This window comes from Peromyscus leucopus, chromosome 10 (genome assembly GCF_004664715.2).
Source record: "Peromyscus leucopus breed LL Stock chromosome 10, UCI_PerLeu_2.1, whole genome shotgun sequence".
Taxonomy (NCBI): Eukaryota; Metazoa; Chordata; class Mammalia; order Rodentia; family Cricetidae; genus Peromyscus; species Peromyscus leucopus.
In genome coordinates this window covers 72,720,575-72,733,117 of record NC_051071.1, presented here as the reverse complement: position 1 = coordinate 72,733,117, position 12,543 = coordinate 72,720,575, and the positions used below count along the sequence as shown (strand labels likewise).

Genomic DNA, 12,543 nt, shown 5'->3' with positions numbered 1-12,543 from the left:
GAACTATCAGAGAAAAAGAAACCATAACATTCCCCTACACTAGTTATCATTAACTGTAGTGTTAGGATACACTCACTGAGATAGAAAAAAGTCAAGATAATTTATTACTCCAGACATGTTTTCCAAAACTTTCTTTGTATCGTTAGAATAAAATGTCCATTTAAGCTGCTAGTAAGGAGTTCGTTACTGCTGTGAGATTACAGTTCAGGGAAATGCATCAGTGAGATGTTGGTGGTAAATTCAAAACACATTATATGAAATCCTCAAAGACCTAATATAATTAAAATGCAATCCAAATACAAACATATGAAGTGCTTGTGAATCCCCTACTTAAAAGCATGTTTCTGTTTTCGTTTTTAGCTACTCTAATCCTCTGCAATGGACTGCCACCTTTGGTGTTTCTACAATACAACCTCTCTTAAGAGTGAGAGTAAGGGCTATTATAGCCCATAACAATTACAGACCCACAACTCGTGATAATGATATTGCAGTTATACAACTTGAAAGACCTATCACCTTTAGCAGAAATATCCATAGGGTGTGTCTCCCAGCTCCAACCCAAAGTATCATACCTGGTTCTATTGCATATGTCACAGGATGGGGATCACTCACCTATGGAGGTAAGTGTCTCTGGAAAATAAAACAGCTTAATGACAAATCTTCTGTCATTATTTGTTACTATGTAAACTTGTTTTTTTAGTTTTGACACAGGGTCTCACTTTAAACCAGGCTGGTTTAGAATTCATTATGTAGCCCAGGCTGGCCTCAAATTCATAATCCTCTGATTCAGCCTCCCAAATGATGGGAATATGGGCATATACCACTATGTCCAACTTTGTAAATTCTTGGGTATGGAAACAGCGTGAGGACAGCCTCTAATACAGAACCATCTATATCTGGTCATCTCTGACTCTAGCTACAGCTGCTACCTCAGGAATGTAAAACAAGCAATATGCTTAGAAACCATAGAGAATTCTAGACAGGAGATTTCTATAAGAGGAAAATGTGAAAGGAAGGAATGCAAAAACATAAGTATAGGGGCCTCAAAGTCAACTCAAGACAACTCAAGACTAAGTTTTCAGCACAAAGGAGATTTATTTGTCCCAAAAGGGCAGAGGACAGGGATAAGGGACAAAGACAGGAGAAGGAGAAGGAGAGAGAAGGAGAAGGGAACAGGGAGAGGGGAGAAAAGGGGTAAAGGAGAGGGTGAAGGTATATTTGTCCCAAAGGAACAAAGGACTGCTTCTGGATAGAGAGGAGACAGACATGGCCCATAGGCAAATGGCTGTTTATAAAGGTAAAAGAGGAAACCCTGCATTAGGTTAATTTTAATTGGGCATGTTAATTAAGGGGCCATAAAGGGAACTTTTGATTGTCAGACTTCAATACTTTGACTGCTAAACTTTGGTAGTCAGCCTCAGGAGGAGGAAGTGGCCAAACAAGGGAATAGACCTTGGGGGCTAACTTTAGGATTGTAATCTAACAGTTTTTCAGCAAGGCAGAGGGATGAGGGAGAAAGGCAAAGTCTGCCAGAACCATGTTTTCCATGCTTGGCCTCACTAGAGTCCCTTCAATAAGTTACTTATTGATATAGAAAGTCTATGCTTTTATGTGAAGAAAAGGAGACTTAAAAAGATTATGACCTGGGAACTTTAACATCCCCTAAGGTACTGCCTTTAATTTACTCTGGGATGAAATGAATCCTGCAGCCACAGCAAGCAACTCCACGCAGAGATAAATATTGATCAAATTTATTCATTGAATGAATAAAGTTGAAATTAAAATAAGCAGCACAATTTGAAAGAACAATTAAAGCCAAGAAGAAAAAAATAACACTATCTGGTGGGAAGTAGAAGAGAAACATTGGAAATTTCCTTGGGCTATTACAACCATGGAGGTGATTATTTCTCCAGGGACTAACAAAAGCCTTAATTGCCCCATAAAGTATTTCATTATGTTCTTTTGACCAAAGTGACTTGATATAATAGATAAATTTTATTCTGCTCAGGGAAAACTGTGATAGTGCTGTTCTGAGGGAACATTGATATTACAGATTAGTTCTTTAAGACCAAACTGATTTTTCTTTTGCTGCTAAATGTTCATCGATGTGCAGTCTTCTAATCCAAAATTCATCAATGAATAATTTAAATAGTGTAAGTCAATTTTAACATAAGTATTGGGGTGTTGCTGTTGTTGTTATGTTGGGGTTTTTGTTTGTTTGTTTTTGAGACAGGTTCTCATGGTAGCCCAGGTTGACTTCAAATTTACTACATAACTGGAGTTGACCTTGAACTCCTGATCCTTCTGTATTTACCTTCTAAATGTTGGGATTACAGGCATGTGTCACCACATACAACAATTTATTTATTAGCTCTAAGAGTATAAAGGAAAATATATCACAAGCTCAAAAAGAAAAAGAAAAGAGAAACTGGTCTCCCAAAAGGAATTATCCCTTCTCTCCCACAAGAATCTTCACTCAGAAGAAACTCTTATGTGTATTTTTGGTTGGTGCCTCCCTTTTAAAATAGATAATGTTTTGAGTGTTTATTCATTCTCAATTCAGTACAGAGTCATTAATTCCTATTTTCTGAACTCTGTTTCATTTCTGTTTTTATCCTAAATAGGCAACACAGTCACAGACCTACGGCAAGGACAGGTCAGAATAATAAGTACAGATGTTTGCAATGAACCAGCTGGTTACAGTGGAAGCGTCTTGCCTGGAATGCTCTGTGCTGGAGTGCCTTCAGGTGCAGTGGATGCATGCCAGGTGAGTGCAAGACAACCTTATCGATGTCATCATCTAGAAGTTTATAGGCGTTATCAAGCATATTACCCTGTCCCGGGCATAAAGATAGCAACAACTACAACACACAACTCTGATCCTCAACAAATGTATGTCCTTAGTTATAGAAAAAAAAATCTTTTTTGAATCTCATCATAAAAATATTAACTTTTAATTTTTAATTGCTATGAATGGTCAAATACAACATGGTGGATACATTCAATGATAAATTATGGTATGTTTCAAAATTGCTAAAGAGTAAATTTTTATGGTTTTTATTACAAGGAACAATGTTAAGGTTTTGAAGTAGTAGAAATGTTAGCTAGTTTGATTTTAGCATTCAGTATTGCGCCCATAAATCATAGAATCATTTTCTATCCTACAAATGTATATAATGATCAATTCACAATAAAAATAACCAGTTATTTAAAGTTTAAAAATAATAATTAATTTTTACCTTATACTATTTTATTTGTAAATACTCCTCATTATCAGCCCAATTGATAAAAATACTATAACATGCAACCACCAAAAATACAGAATTTTTAAGTACTTTAAAGATAGAAAACTTATACAATGTCTTGGTTATTTGAATCAAAGAGATCTTAAATTATATAAGATATAATTTAACATATAAAAATAACAGAAAAGGAAAAGAAAGAAAGAAAGAAAGAAAGAAAGAAAGAAGAGAAGAGAAGAGAAGAGAAGAGGGGAATAGAGAGAAAGAAGGAAGAGAAGGGGAAAGGGGGAAGTTGAAAAGAAACAAAAGGAAAAGAACTTTGTCTTTAGCCTGTACAATTTTAAATTAAATGTCCAAAAACAAGCAGTAAATATACAATTGTCTCCTTATAGTGACTAGCATAAATTTTAATATCAAAATTTTAGTGAAGTCAATGAAAGTGAACAGGTTCCATTTCTTTGTCTGAAATTAAGCCAATGTAGTCACAGGAGCCAATAGTTAAACATCATTATAAATACTCTAGTTTCTTCAGGAATCTGCTACTGTTCTCCTCGATGAGCTGTCCGCAACATGATAAGGTGTATTCTCCACCTCAAATGATGTTCTAGACATTGTTAGTTATCCAGTCAGTTCTTTGTTCTCTTCAAGTGAGATGTTTCTTTGGCATGGAACCCTTGCCCACCTTCCATAACAACAAATTCTCAAGATTTATAATGTTTTCTTTTTATTTTATCTTAATTTTTTACTCTATTTTTATGTAAGAATTTTTTTATTCATTTTACATACCAATCACAGCTCCCCCTCTCATCCCTCCTCCCACTCCCCTATCAAGCCTTACCCCTACCCCCAACTCCCTCTCCTTCCCTCCTATGAAAGGGTAAGGCATCCCATGAGTTTTCTAAAGAACTCAACAGTCACAGAGTAACCCAGGTTGACAATTTCAGATCTACTGAACATATTGGTTACAACAGCTTGAGGGAATAACACATTAAAATGTTCTTTTCGGTTTCACTCTCTCATGCTTTCCCTCAGCTTCTGTATATACGAAATCTGCTCTTCATTTCCAGCATGTTCATGACATCACTATTGTGAAATTTTCCCTCCTTCCTCTCCAGGCCTCACTGATTGTTACTTGAAACACTCTTAACACACAGATTTTTTTCTGTCTCAAAAAATACAATAGATAAATAATATTTTACTTAGACGTTTATAATATCAATTTTAAACATTCATTAAAAAATACATCTATTCATGTCTGTGTAACATTTCTTGTGTTAATACAACTAGATGTTCCCTGCACTCATCAGGTTTAGAAACAAGAACACAAGTTCACACATCTGCCACTAGGCAGCAAAACTAACACAATAAAAATCACATGGCACTCATAGTTAGCATTTGCTTATACAGAGTGGATAAGCTACAGTTCAGAAAACTTTGTCAATATAATAGGAAAAATAGTATCAAAAACCTAACAACACAACACTGAGGACTAGTCAAATGGAGCACAAATGCATCATCCAAAGGAATGAGGTACCAGCCAGCTCCATGCAGTACTTGTCAAGCAAGCTGGTGACTCACATACTGACCTTTCTCTCCAACTAAACTATTAATTAAATAGGTATGGAAAAACTTAACTACTAAGAGCAGTCAAATGAATAGCTAACTTTTCCAGACATACGTTTGGTAATAGCAGCTGGGTTTTATTGGTACTGACTATACACCAAGCTGTGCCCAAAGTGCTTTGTGTGCTAAGATCACATCAACTCATAAAAACGTCATTTATTGATAAGAGGAATGCAGTGCCGAGCTGTTAAAGAGCTTACTGGAGTTCATTTAGCTGACAGGTGGAGGACTCAAACTCGGGCTATCTAGCTCCAGAATTCACAGAAATAACCCACAATACAGTATCTTCTAAATTTAACTGCCTAACCGGATTATTGTATGCATACGTGGTTTTAAGGCAGCTGGTGATTGCCACTGGCTGGTAAGTATCTCATAAGAAATGCTGTGCTTACTGTCATAAAAATTTCTTTCCAATTATTCACCAAAAGAATACTGGTGGATGATTTACTGTGCATCAAGCATCATCATACTGGGTAGTAAAGAAAGGTAGGTAAGCGACATGTCTATAAACTCATTCACTCAAAAGCTATTTCTGTAGCATCTCCTATGGGCTAGGGACCAAGGCTGCAGCAGTGTCCAGAACGAGGATGCTCTCTTCCCTGATGAACTTTCGAACAGCACTGCTCACACCGACACTGGCCAAGTATCAAAATACACAGCATGCTAACACAAGCAGAGCTGACCAGTGGGAATAAGCAAGACTTCATAAAAGATTGAAGAAGCAACAACATAGATACCACAGAATATGAGGTCACAGCAAGAAACTAATAGAACCCCAAGACGGAAATGCAAAGGAAAGCAGCGGGTCATAGAAGGCTTCCTCAGGTGGAAGCCTGAGAAGAAGAGGAAGCAGCCAGGAAGTGACTGAAGGAAGGCTAGCTACTGAGCTTTACATCTTCTCAGCCTTGCTTGTATACTTGAAGGATTTCAGTATTTTTTCCCCCATGTCTTATTACCTTTCAGAAAGACATGGGCTGGTATAATGGCTAGGACTCCATCTACTCCCATAGAAATAAACTGAAGATTTCCGTGTTGCTTTTACATTTAAATAATCAATTGCTTTGTTTCCTCCAGGGTGATTCTGGTGGCCCACTAGTACAAGAAGACTCACGGCGGCTTTGGTTTGTGGTGGGGATTGTGAGCTGGGGATATCAGTGCGGCCTGCCAAATAAGCCAGGCGTGTATACCCGAGTGACAACCTACCGCGACTGGATCAGACAGCAGACTGGGATCTAGTGCAGCAAAGGCAAAGGTTCTGTGCCACGCGTAGGCAAGTGTGCCCGACTCAGATGTCACAGCTTTGCTTTTCAACTGCAAAGGAAACGGGAAATGTCTCCCTTCAACATCCTAGTCTATCAATATGCCTTAACAAACAGTATTCAACATTTCTTTGTCAGTATGGAATTTTACTTTCTCAAGAAAAACCATGTGAACATTGCATTGTTTTGTGGCTAAACAGGAGAGGAAATAATGTTAAACTAGTTATAGGATTAATGATTTTGTTACAGGAACGATAAGCTGTAGTAGTGAGAAATTGGATGCCTTGAGTAGAGGAACCTGGACAAGGAAGAAGAGTCAGGGGAGTTCTCTGATGACATCTCATTGAAGCTGGTAGTACGTAGAAAGTAGGATTGTGTGAAATAAGTCAGAGCATATTATGAATAGAATAGCCGTGTTAGGATAGAAAAACAGTATTTAGAATGTCTGGAAAGTCAATATTTTATAGAAAAAGTTGGTTCTAACATTACATTTTGAAGCCACTGTACAAAAATTGTAAAACCTGTAGCTAACCCAATTATTTGACAATATTACGTTCCTATACAGATCTCCCAAGATGTTCTTGGGTATTGAACATCAGAGCTAAAACAGTTGTTTTCAAGTGAAACTAACAGACTTATAAGTAGTTTTAATGATGAAATTTAATTTTAAATGTTTTATCTACATAGAAAAGAGGACATATCTCCTTCATGGAGAAGCTGAGCAATGAATCCACACAGCCTGTTCTCAGCTATCTTTGCAACCACAAGGCTTGTTGGGAAGAAAATCCTACTACCAAAAAAAAAGAAAAAGAAAAAGAAAAGAAAAGAAAGAAAATCCTACTATCAACGTCCTACAATTGGCATTATTTTTTAGAGTAACCTGATGCTCAACAGCAAAATTTAAGTAACAAATTAAAAGTTAGTGATGAAAAGAGGTAAAGAGCTGGTTTGTAAAGGCAAAGACTAAACAGTTAATATCAACAAATCTCTTCTGGAGACAGAAGGATCTCAGATGCATACACAGTCTCTCTGTCTTTCTTGTCTCTCTATGTGTTTATCTTTCTATCTCTGTCTTTCTTGTCTCTCTGTGTGTTTATCTTTCTTTGTCTCTGTCTTTCTGCCTCTGTCTCTCTCTTTCTCTCTTTCTCTCTAACACACACACACACACACACACACACACACAACCACTGTCACCAAGGAGTACAAATTAAATAAAACTAAATAGAATCAATTAAAATCTAATGCCACAGCAATTTATATAACCTGATTCACAAATGATCCAGGTTTTTACAGGCTCCCACTATACCTAAGGCTTAGTTGTACATGGTCACTTGTGTATCACAGCTTCCCTCTAAAAGCTAATTCCTTGTACCTGGAGATGAGAGAAGTTCAAGACAACACAATGAAACCTTTTTGCTCTTCCTAAAGTAAATTGCGAGGTCTGAATTAAAGCAAACTCTTTGACAGAAAAGGATTTGAAAATGTAACTAACTCTTGGAAAATGCATACACAAATCTTGGGCATATTTTATTCCAAATAAACTTTTGTAATCTTTTCTGCCTAATTATTTATGGAAGTTATGATTGCTGAAGGATGATCCAGGACAATTTATTTTAATTGGTTGTCTAATAAGAGAACTTACAGCCAGACTCTAAAGGCTGGGCAAGTTCTTCCACCTATAATCAAGCTCTATAACTGAGGCAGCGTCCAGCTGAACACTCCCTTGGTGCATCCTGTGAAGACAGCATTAAACTGGTTATTCAGAGCAAGCCTCAAGGGGAGGGTGTCTGTGCAAGAGTGTACGTGTTATTTGTGTGTGAGAACACATATGTCATCACATAACAGATATGCTGTGTTTGTTCATATGCTAGAAGCTTCTTCAAAGATAGTATTTATTTTTCAGAAATTAGAGCAAATTCATTGAAGTGCTAAAATGTTATTTATCAAAATATATATTTTTATGAAGAGATATTTTAAAACCAAAGGAACGTGTGCAGACTGGTTGAGAAAGCTCCTCTCTTTCTCTCTGTCTCTGTCTCTGTCTCTGTCTCTGTCTCTGTCTCTCTCTCTCTCTGTCTCTCTCTCTCTCCCCACCCCTCTTTGAGTTGCTGATAGATTCCTTGTAACAGAGATGAAAGTGTCTTCACGAAACTAAGTGTAAACATTTACAGAGACATAGTGATTTATAAATTCTTGCAGACCTTAACAATTCTTACTGAATTTTTAAAGAAATTTCTCAGGGTCATAATTGAGTTTCAGAATTATTAGCGCTAAGAAAAACCCAATGTAATATATACAATCATACATATTAACCAATTTTAACAATAAAAAATGAGTATTTGATATTCAAACTGGGGTTAAAATAGTGAACATCACTAATGAAAAGATAAATAATTTGAGAAAGCTTAGAGTAAACAATTGACTATAAAGTGGATTATTTTAAATCTCAATTTCACAGTGTAGCTTGTTCATTTAATAAATGTATTAAGCCCTATTTCTACTTCCCTCCGTCTTTCTGAGGCATGAACGAAACAAAAGCAAATGACTCCCTCCTTGCTCTTAAGATACTCAGGCAATAATGACATACATGTTGTGTAATATAATGTAATTAGTGAAATAAAGAATAGCACATTTATGTTAAAAAAAAAGATAGTGGGAAAGACCATAGAACTAGTAGAAAATATAATTATTTTATAGTAAAATGAAAGTTAATCTTCTGGGGCACCCATATGCCATAAACCATGATAACTACCTCTGTACCAGGAAAGAGGAACTGATAACATCACAGAATGTATGTCCACATCTAGAACAGGATCTAACCTTCACTCTTCACTTCCCTTTTTCCTCATTTATGAAACATGAAATGATTCAGAACCCTATATATATTTTCCTTTCTATATTTGTTTTACATTTTTTACTTAATTAAAAACTCAAAAATAAACTCTGAGCTGGAGATATAACTCAAGGAATAAACTGTTTTCTGGGTCTGCATTTGATCCTGAGTTCAATCCCAAGAACCCGCATTTAAAAAAAAAAAAAATGAGTTTGGGGTATGTGCTTGCAACCCCAGCACTGAACAGGAAAATACAGGTGACCTCTGGATCTCACTAATCAGGCAGCTGAACTGAATTGGTGAGCCCTGGGTCCCAGTGAGGGATCCTGTCTCCAAAACATCAATATGGATGTCTCTTAAGGAACAGCACCAAGGCCTCAGCATGTATGTACATACATGTCCATGTATACTCACACATACACAGGAGCACACATATACACACACAAGCTAAATTGGTTCTATTGCTAAACAATTAGTTTTCATAATCTTCTAAAAAACATTTCTTAATTCTGGTGGTTCACTTCAGTGAAAAAGCAGCTTTCTTGAAGAACAAAGTTCATTTTCGTGAAATATTGTTCAACAAAATCTGGATGATTGCATGAAAAAAATATTGAGGAAATTATCTAGCTGACAACCATGAAACAAAAATAAATCATCTATGAAATCAAACCAGTCAGAATTGTAAGTGGTACAAAGCTTGTGGGAATAATCAACCAATATCTGACTGAGATGGTACCCATTCCCAGCACTGCTTGGATGGCCAAGAAACTGAGACTAGATAATCCAGGGATCTGGGGGAGAACCAAATATTACTATTTTGCTAAAAGATCGTGACAATTACATGGCTCCTAATGACATTCTGCTACACTCATAGATCAGTGCCTTCCTCAGCCATCATCAGAGAAGCTTCCTCCAACAGCAGATGGGAACAAAAGCAGAGACCCACACCTATGCAATATGCAAGGAGCAAGAGACCTCAGAACACTCAGCCCTAAAAGAAATGTCTCCATCAAATTTTTACCTGCAGAGCTCAGAAAATTCTATGGAAGAGGAGGCAGAAAAAGTGTAAGAGCCAGGGTACATGGAGGATACCAAGGAATCAAGGCCTTCTGCACACAACAGGGTTGGCAAACACATGAACTCAGAGAGACTGTGGCAGCAAGCGCAGGGCCTGCAAGGGTCTGTACCAGATAAGGTTCTAGATCTGAAAGAAGTAGACACAAGTCCCTATTCCTAACACAGAAGCTGATTGATAGCCACTAGCAAATGAAAATTTAGTTTTCTTCTAGGGAGTCCTCTAGGGAAACAAAACACTCTTAAGGGTAAGCCCCATGCCCAACAGTAGACAGCCAACACAAAAGGAGCACAACAGCATCTTTAGAGGTTCTTTTTCTCATAATGTTAACTTGGGCATTCTTTAAACCCTATATGGTTTCTCTCTCTCTCTCTCTCTCTCTCTCTCTCTCTCTCTCTCTCTCTCTCTCTCTCTCTCTCTCTCTCTCTCTCTCTGTGTGTGTGTGTGTGTGTGTGTGTGTATACATATATGTATTGTGGATTTTGGTTTTGTGTATTTATGAAATTCCTGTGTGTGTAAATATGTGTGTTTCTGTGTCTATATGCATTTCTTGTGCTTTTTCTTTGCCTCTTTTTCTTGTTTGCTCTTTTTGTCTTATTGTGATTTGTTTGTTTTTCTTTTATATTATTGCATTTTATTTTATTATTATTTCTTAGACACCTGTTTGTTTTCTAACAGGAAACAGAAAGTGTGTGTGTCTGGATGGGCAGGGAGCTGAGGAGGAACTGGGAGAAGTAGGGGGAGGGGAATTCATAATTAAAGTATATTATATGAAAAGTGTGTTTTAATAAAAGAAAATTTTAAAAAGGATTGGATTAAGTAATAATAAAAAGCTGAAGTAAATTGAAGAAGTAATTAAGAAAATTAAAGGAGACATTTTCAGAACTGACTATAAACTTAACACATTTCCAATTATATAATTTATATTGGAAATGCTAAAAACCAGAAAAATCATGGAATGATATATTTGAAGCCTTGAAAGAACTTAACTGCCCATCAAAGTTACCTTACCCAGTAAAGTTAACTTTTAAAATCAATGGAAAGATAAAGAGATATTTATAGATAAGCACCAACTAAAGCATTTCTTGGTGTTATTTGGTATTGCCTAAAATTACTTAAAGGAACCCTACAGAGGAGGAACAAAGTCAGTCATGAGAAGACAGGAGAGTAGATTTCATGAAAGGAATAGGTAAAGAAGGATGGGAAAGACTCGACTCGATCATACACAACTCAGCCAACCAGAAAACCCCCATATGAATGGGAGAAACAAAAGAAAGACAATATCTGAACCAAATAGGAAAATATTAATAAAATTGCAGGAATCACCAAAATTCTCTCCCTGCAAATGGCCTAACTAAATATAAATGGTCTAATTTTCCAATGGTAAGATTCTGACTGGATATCTGGATTAAAAGTCAAGATCCAAAAGCTTTAGCTTGTTTTATTTTTGTCTTCAATAAATCCACCTCACTAACAAAGACACAGAGACTAAACATGAAAGGATAGGAGTATCTATACTTATGCCCAGTATGGTAGTTATCATTTTAGCAAAAATTGGAAGAGATAAAAAATGGCCACCACCTATTAATAAAAGGAAGAGTCCACCAAGAACACACAACAATTGGAACAACATAGGTACTGAATGTTGGTGCACCTAAATTCATAAAATAAACACAAAGGAACTGATAGGTGCAAATATATTCAGGGTGGTTAACTTCAGCACCCCATCATTGTTAATTTACAAATCAATTAAACGAAATGTCCAAAAAGAAACTGCAGAGTTAACTTGTGCCATATTCAAATACATTTATGAGACTTCTAGAGCATATTCCACACAACTGCTGCAGAACATACATTCTTCTCAACTCCTTGTGGAACTTTCTCTAAGATAGATTATATTTTAGGGCATAAAGTCATACCAAATGTAAAAATTACCAAATAATTTACTTATCAAACATCACCACTTATCAAATGATAGCAGAAAAGATAGAAATCAATTACAAGAGAAAACTAAAAAGCTGTGCTGCCACACCAACTCCAGTGTCAGTCCGTGTGATGTGAACAATTATGTCAATAATAGCGGACGGGAGATATGTGTCCCACGGAACTAAGCTCCTTGGAGGTCCCTAGCAGAGTGCCCTCGTTATGCCTCCTTCTTGAAGAAGACATGTTTCACAGATCATGAGCTCCCTGGGCTATGGGTTCTGTATAACTGCTTTTCTGATAATGTTCTAATTAATCTATGAATCACAGGCAAAATTAATGAATGCTTGGGTTGTGAACTATGGAGGAGAGGGGAAGCTGTACATGGATCTTAATCAAATATAACAAAATAAACTATTTTTTAAGACCCCAAGCCGCTAGATAAAGGAAGTATAATAGTTCAGGCACTTCTAGGGAATGAACACTCACCCACTAGGAATCCTTTAGGAATACCAACTAAAGTGATTTATGACAGAAGACATTATCTCATAGGAGGCAGATGGTGGGCCCCTCTGTTGAGGAAGTTCA

The 12,543-nt window shown here is 36.6% G+C and overlaps 1 protein-coding gene across 1 annotated transcript in view; it reads left to right on the top strand.

Moving 5' to 3' along the window:
* Tmprss11d (transmembrane serine protease 11D) overlaps positions 1 to 7,189 on the top strand; it is a 61,261-nt gene extending 54,072 nt beyond the window's left edge. Inside the window, exons 9-11 of the mRNA XM_028893021.2 lie at positions 361 to 620; positions 2,625 to 2,767; positions 5,940 to 7,189. Coding sequence (XP_028748854.1) covers positions 361 to 620; positions 2,625 to 2,767; positions 5,940 to 6,101 — 565 coding nt within the window. The 3' untranslated portion in view covers positions 6,102 to 7,189. The remainder of the gene's footprint in view (positions 1 to 360; positions 621 to 2,624; positions 2,768 to 5,939) is intronic.
* The last annotated feature ends 5,354 nt before the right edge of the window (positions 7,190 to 12,543 follow it).